General features: G+C 35.7%; 1 protein-coding gene across 4 annotated transcripts; it reads right to left on the bottom strand.

The window, feature by feature from the left end:
• Nucleotides 1-295: 295 nt before the first annotated feature.
• On the bottom strand, nucleotides 296-4923 carry LOC121633091. Of its 4 annotated transcripts, XM_041974971.1 has the most exons (10): nucleotides 4890-4923; nucleotides 4617-4765; nucleotides 3830-3868; nucleotides 3451-3675; nucleotides 3080-3361; nucleotides 2560-2835; nucleotides 2251-2454; nucleotides 1813-1932; nucleotides 1327-1731; nucleotides 296-1224 (listed from the first exon to the last, which is right to left on the bottom strand). In XM_041974971.1, the coding sequence occupies exons 2-10, from the start codon at nucleotides 4669-4671 to the stop codon at nucleotides 1199-1201; spliced, it is 1632 nt and encodes a 543-aa protein (XP_041830905.1). In that variant the 5' UTR covers nucleotides 4672-4765; nucleotides 4890-4923; the 3' UTR covers nucleotides 296-1198. The 4 variants fall into 4 exon arrangements, with proteins under 4 accessions (XP_041830905.1, XP_041830901.1, XP_041830904.1 ...); XM_041974967.1 differs by having other exon boundaries at nucleotides 296-1731; XM_041974970.1 differs by having other exon boundaries at nucleotides 296-1731; nucleotides 4617-4730.
• Between the last annotated feature and the right edge of the window lie 2393 nt (nucleotides 4924-7316).

Genomic DNA, 7316 nt, shown 5'->3' with positions numbered 1-7316 from the left:
ATTAAAACTTTGTTTCTACTTTCCATGACAACCAAAAGATAATTTTGGCAAAAGCAGCCCAGTAAGTTCATGTAAAGTTGAATAATTATGGTAAAAACAAACTCATTTGCAGGTGGAAAGGACTGTCGATGCTCTTTCAAACTGCTCCCAAGGAATTATCTGTCCTACATATTAAAAGGAGGGGGATGCATGCATGTAGTAGGTATTGGTGGAAATGCCTGAAATGGTTAAATACAGAAAGACATTTAAAGGTGAATGAGACTAAATGCCAAATAAAGACAGAAAAAATGAAAGATCAGATAAAAATAGGTTTATTTCAGCATGTGTAATATTAAGAAAGTTCAGCGATTTTGCTTTTTATCTGAAGTCGATATTATGAGCTTATAAACATTTTAAAATGAACTATATCAGAAAGTGCTTCAAAGCTGAAAACAAAAAAGAATGTCTCTGAAAAACTATTTTAAAAAATAGCTTACAAATTCATGCAGGTTAGCAGTGTGCTTCATTTCAATGCTGTCATTTCACAAAGTAAACAGGAAATTTATTATAGCTCAAAAATGAATCTGCTGCTACTCCAAAGCAGTGTGTTACAAGCCACATGATGTTTGAAAACAATAAAAACAATATACCTGGATATCTTTAGTTTAAGCAAGATGTGTAATGCTGTGATATGAATAATGTATGCAACATGTCAGCTGTAGAAAAAGTCGCTAACATACAGCAAAAGCAGGATATTTACAGATGAACATCACTATTTGTTGGCCTTACAGCTTACACTTAAAGTACTGTAAAGTTTCTGTTGCTTTGTTTTTGTCTGCTGGTGTCATATAATTAATATTTTTCTCTTTTGGTAAACTATATTTAGCATTTTTCTGTGGATTTACTATAATAAGTAGATATAAGCAACAGATATTAATTTTTTCTTGTCAATATGAATACAAATAAAAACCTCACTACAAGCTTCTAACTTTATAAATCTCTTTGCTTTTGATTACAGTCTCATAAAAATTTAGTTATTTATGGGAAACACCTAACTTAGTCTTATCAGAGAATTTGATCTTCAACGACATCATCAGGCTGCTAATTTGGACAAATGTAATCTTGTCTCCTCATAACATCTGAGACCTCCTCTTTTTTTCTTTTCTTCCACTATCTCAAGTTATTTGTCTTTCTCTGATTTCCCTACTGCTTCCTTGTTTTACAGGGTCTGGTATTCTCCTTCATCTGTTCCCTCTTTCAGAGTTGACTTGTCCAGGGTCTGATATTCTCCTTTATCTGTTCCCTCTTTCAGAGCTGACTTGTCCAGGGTCTGATATTCTCCTTTATCTGTTCCCTCTTTCAGAGCTGACTTGTCCAGGGTCTGATATTCTCCTTTATCTGTTCCCTCTTTCAGAGTTGACTTGTCCAGGGTCTGATATTCTCCTCCATCTGTTTCATTTTTCTTCACACTTGACTTTGTCTTCAGGGTCTGATATTCTGCTCCATCAATTTTGTCTTTCTTCAGGGCTTCGTAGCCCCCATCTCCTCCCTCTGCACCAGTAGCTTCTAGAGTGTCATACACCCCGTCTTTCATTTCTTTTTTATTCAGTGCTTCATATTCACCACCTATCTCTTGCCCACCCGATGCTCCTGGATTAAGGGTGTCATATTCTGTTTCTCTTTCACATGGCTGCAGGGTGTCATATTTGTCATCACCTTGTAACCTCAGTCCCACCTCCTCATAAGTTTGCCCTAAAAACCATATGATAAATGATCAAGAAAGCTGAGGCCAAAAGAACGCACTTAAAATTAAAATATGTAATAGTTACTCACCTGTGTTGTTCTTTTTCTTGCGCAAATAATATGCTGCTATGGCAACCATCAACACCCCTAATACTAAAAGACAAAGAATCAAAGCAATCCACATCCCAGCATTCAGTGAACTTGGTTGATCTAAAACAAAGAATCATGAATGCATTAATTAGTTATAATTGGCAGCAATTGCTTTAAAATGTGACACCTACCAGTTCAGAGTAATATGAGGCAAATTTGATTTAGCTAAAAAAGAGACCAATAATAAAAAAAAACAAACTATAAAAGCTATATAAGATGATGGGCTCACAGGCCTGCTGACGCTCAATTCCCATGAAAAGATCTAAACCTGTCCTGCTCAATAAATGCCTGCAACCCCAACTAGTTGTGACTCAAATTGAAACTCCCTGCAACCCTACAAGGACAGTTGTATAAATGTTCACTGAGAAAGGAACTCACAATACACAGACATGCTGGGTAAAGTCCTCATCTTGTCCGACACGGCTCTGCATTGATATGTGCCACTGGTTTCCGGCTTCTTCTCGTGACCCAGAGCTGTCCACGACTCGCCCTCTTTCTTGTAGTACCGATACGTCATATCACTGATGCACAACGGGCAAGAGCACAGCATGTTTTCAGATAGTTCTGCTTTAATAGGACTCACTGCAATGGAAAAAAAAGGAGAGTAGCAATCATAAATGTAGAGAACTCGCTTACCATACACCAGCACTCAAATGCAGTCATATATTGATGGTTATGTATCCGTACCTTGGACAGACACTTCTTGAGTATCAGAAACCAACTTGTGTGGGGACGTAGTCTGGTCCCTGTATTTGTAACTGGCTTCACAACTATATATTCCCCCCTGAGATTTTTCCACGTCATTAATATTATGCGTTGCTCCATTAACGCTCACAAGGAGTGTGTTGTTTCTGTAGAAAATAGTCTCGCTGACCTTGTCTGTGCCCCAGACAAGGCACCTCAGACCCAGGCTCTGTCCAGCTACTGCAGGCAGGGGATATATTTCCAGAGCTCCTCTCTTATCTGAAAGAAAACTGAAACTGAATCAGTTTTATTCTAAAAAGATAAATAAACACAATATCTGAGGCTAGAACAGTAATATCTTATTGTAAATCTATTCTAAATATTGGCTATGACAAAAAATGTCAAAATAAACCAGAAAGTTGTTGTGTGACAGAATGTAACAATTGAGCAAATAATTAAAATAACTTTTAAGTCATAAATGTCAATAATTACCTAATGGTAGCATAAAAAAAATTGGACCTACCTGAAGTCCTGACAGTGACTTGGTTACTTCTGAGTGCTTGAGTCTCATCCGTACACCAGAAAATGGTCTCAGGGACACGCAGATTGTTGGGTTGAAAGGAAAGACTTGTGTCATCCTGCTGATTAATTTTAATTTTAATCTTGTTGGTTTTTTCCCCCCTGAAGACCCAGCAATTCCATCCTTGCAGACCGTCCTCCTTTTCAATCTTGAGGATAACCGAACCACCAAAGTTCATCACCGGTTGGCCCGTCTCAGTCAAGAGTGAGGCAATTGGAAGATATTCTGTGTAGTAAATAAAAAGTTCAGATGGAAGAATAATAAATTTTCCTTTAGATTTTTGGGAATTTACAATAATCAAGTGGTATACTTACCAAGAACAATGATGTCGAGATTTGAACTCTTTTTCCCATTGCTTTCACACTTATAAGAACCGGAGTCGTCAGGTCCAGCAGCTGCTATCCTCAAAGTTTTATTTGTCTGGCTTAGTGACTTCTCATTGAGATACCATTCCACTGTGTCACCACTTGAACTGCTGTCACAATGCAAATAAAATCGGTCCCCAACAAAGATGTCCTTCAAAGAGGGTAACATGGAGACTAAAAAGACAGATGGAAATGGAAAGAGTACATACATTAAAGCATTTGGTTATTGTTTCCATCCAACAAGCAACAACAACTGTACTATTGTTTGTGGTTAATTTCTATAATCAACCAATGAATGTAGGTTGCAAAAGGTATAAATGCTGATTACCTTGTGGAATATCCTGACATCTTACCAGAAGCACGATGGCTGCAACAAAGAAATTGGGATTTCATTTAATTTGATATTTTTTAAATAAATTCTTATTTATTTATTTGAATGTGGTCAATGCTATTTTATTTTTTCATCTGTGTAAAATGTTGTGAAATGTATTTTTATGAGCAGATTTCTGCGCTAACTTCCTTTCTGTATGATAAACGCATTGAGAATGGTAGGAAAAAAGCACAAACTAGTGAAATAGTAAAAAGAAAAAAAGGTTAAAATATTACATTAATTACATTTAAATGAGCCTTGAGTATTAGTATTTGTAAGCATGGTTAGTTTTGATCAGTGATAATGCATTTTCATGATTTTATCCTCATGCTTGTTGTGCCTTAAATAGTAATGTTGCACATTTGCATATAAAAAAAACAATAAAAAACATAAATTACATTTACTCAGTTTTATGCAAAGATTAATCTTTATGCACAACAAAATTTAAAGAATGCACAGCAGCAAGTCAAGTATAAGAAAAATGTTGGAAATAGCATGATGTAAAACCAAATGATAAGTTGCCTCTATTTCTTTCAGTAGCTGTGGTCATTCACTCAAGGCCTGGCCTCTATACATACTTTATACAACACTACAGCATTTAGTTATTATATTATATGAATACAATAAAATCATTGTGAAAGCAGACTCTAAAAAAAGAAGTTAAAAATTAAAAATTAAAACAAAAACTTATCAGCTATCAAGTTGTAAACACCCAGCAGACTACAAATTCATGTTTTCTCCCTACCTGGCAAGAGCAGCAGATGTTTTCCACCTCCCATCCTCCAGAGATGGACGAACATGGGAGCAAGGGTGCCTTCACATCAACTAAAGCAACCCGGAGTGATCAGAAATGAAATGACTAAGTCAGATATTCAGTTGTGTTGAGGAAGTTGGCTGATGGTGAGGGGGGTGGAGAGTTGAGGCAACCACAAAAGACCAGCAAGAGAGAAACATAAAGACTTTCAGTCTCAGTTTTACCAAGACATCCTTCTACCCTTCTGTAAGATTTGTCATTTACCTTTTTTTCTATCAACATACCAAAAGTTACCAGGCTTCATCTCACCAAATACAGACCATTTAACCACAGCTCATCTGAAGGAATATATTTACATCTGTGATGATACATACAATATTATACTTAATTATAGACAGTGTTCATGAAGAAGCACAGTAAATGCAAAGTAAATAAATGCATTCTTTTTTTAAAAAAAAGGGAGAGACTAGCAAAGTGATGCTTGCACTTTATAGCCTCTAAGCATTAACATTTGTGACAATGACTGATTATAAAAATGTTTTACTTGTCATATGCAAGTCTTTGGCACTAAAAGATGAGATGAACTAAAGGCTTAAAAAGTTGCTGAAAATAGATTTAAAAAATACTAAATATGAGAGTCACACCACACATGAAGCTGAAAAACATGGACTTAATTCAAATAACCAATGCTATCTACCAAGTAAAGCAAGTTTATATATATATATATATATAACTTCATTTATTAAGCTTTTTTCCTTTTTCTTGAACAGAACATATATTACAAACGTACAGAGATGATCAGAACAGAGACCCCATTTATAGATAAATAAATCAAACTAATTTAAAAAAAAAAATAAAAATGAGTAAACATAAGTAAACATATGGACACACACATAGAAAAAGAAAGAATATTTTACAAAAAGAACAAAACAAAAAACAAAACAGTTATTACAGATTAAGTTAAGCTGGTCATCACCAAGATGAAACAAAGCCAGTGGGCTTACATCAGAAGACTTTCATAAGATTTGGGAAAGACTCTAGAAAAGTCAGATCACACCTGCTCACATCTAACGGCATCTAACAAGTGACTGTGAATCCTTCGTGGTCACTATTTACAAGACTACAACTAGATTCTTTTAGCATTTATTATTATTATTATTTTTTATTTTATTTTTTTGGCAACTGATATTTTTCTTGTTGTTTTGACCATAGATTTCTATAATAAAGGCATCATTATATATGTCTATGGCTCTGACAGTCGAGTTTCCTGTTTCTGCTTTTGTCAGAGCTCATCTATTTTGTTGTTTTCACTGCGATCTTCTATGTATCTCAAAATAGGTTGCCAAGCCTTATAAAATTTGCCAGCTGAACCTCAAAGTGTATGTTTTATTTTTCTCAACTCAACTCAACTTTATTAATTAAAGCCTTTTGAAAACAACAACAGTTGAAACAAAGTGCTAAATGGACAAGCGACACAAAAAAACACAAGCATCAACAGGGAAATAAATAATATAATCAAATAGAATAAAATAATTTTTTCATTGTTTTTAGAACAGTTTTAAAACAATAAGCAATTTTAAAAGAAAAAATAAATAACTAATAAAATAATAAGTAAAACAAAGCACAGCACACTACAACAGGAACAGTCTCATTCTGGGCTGAAACCCAAAGAATAAAAATGGGTTTTGAGATGAGTTTTAAAAATGGACAATGAAGAAGCTTGTCTAATGTGGAGGGGGAGCTCATTCCACAGTTTTGGACCGGCAACTGAAAAAGCTCTGTCCCCTCTGAGCTTTTGTTTGGACCTCGGTACTTTCATGAGCAGCAGGCCAGCTGACCTGAGGCACTGAGCAGGAGTGTAGGGGTGTGTAGGGGTTTTCCAATCCCATATAAAATAGAGTATTCCTGATCCAAAGTATGTGGGTTGGGGGCGGGCGGCATCTTTCCATTTCAGGTGGGCAAGTAGTGCACAGAAAGCCAGAAAGTCATACTGTAAATTGCTCAAACTATATGCAACAGAAGGTACACCAAAAAGGACCATGATAGGGCAGGGGACTATAAACACCTTCAGAACATCTGAGAGTGTTTTAAATACCGAGGTCCAGTAGCTCGTCAGTTCCAAAACGTGTGTGAGGAAGGGGTCATTTTACAATGATTGCATGCACGATCTAATCTGGAAATCTCTCTGATAACATTTCTTTGGATTTTTTTTTTAGATGAAAGCCTGCCTATACCATTTGTAATTTGCACCCCTTAAGATGTAAACTGATCACGAGTAACCTTAAAAGGAAATGAGTGAAAAAGAGTAAGAGCAGGCCAGGGAATTAATAGAAAATTTCTGACTTTTCTGAAGCTTTATTCTACACCCAGTTTCCATTGGCAGCTGCAGCAAAGGGAAAAGGATGCAGGCGTGTCATTTCCTTGGGTCGACATTGTGTTTCTACATTGCTAGGGTGGGATCCTCAAAAGTACATTTCTTATTCCTTGGGAAAAACATTTGGAATGTAGCCAGAAATCATTACCTTCCAATGCACTGAATGTGTAAAGGGTGACAGCTCTTGTTCAAAAACTACAGCATCTTGACTCTTCAAAACTAAACTGAAATATTCTAAATAACATCTAGATTAATGAAAACACAGTTTCTGAGTTGTGAAACCTTTATTCTATTTGTGAAAATGCAAAATAAGCTCA

Source organism: Melanotaenia boesemani, chromosome 21, assembly GCF_017639745.1.
Source record: "Melanotaenia boesemani isolate fMelBoe1 chromosome 21, fMelBoe1.pri, whole genome shotgun sequence".
NCBI classification, from domain to species: Eukaryota; Metazoa; Chordata; class Actinopteri; order Atheriniformes; family Melanotaeniidae; genus Melanotaenia; species Melanotaenia boesemani.
This window is presented reverse-complemented; position numbering and strand designations above follow the sequence as displayed.

Coding starts and splice junctions, on each gene's coding strand:
- LOC121633091 (XM_041974967.1), bottom strand. CDS start 4,671: ATGTTCGTCCATCTCTGGAGGATGGGAGGTGGAAAACATCTGCTGCTC. Junction 3,869..4,616: donor ACATCTGCTGCTCTTGCCAG/GTAGGGAGAAAA, acceptor TCTTTGTTGCAG/CCATCGTGCTTCTGGTAAGA. Junction 1,732..1,812: donor CAAGAAAAAGAACAACACAG/GTGAGTAACTAT, acceptor TATGGTTTTTAG/GGCAAACTTATGAGGAGGTG.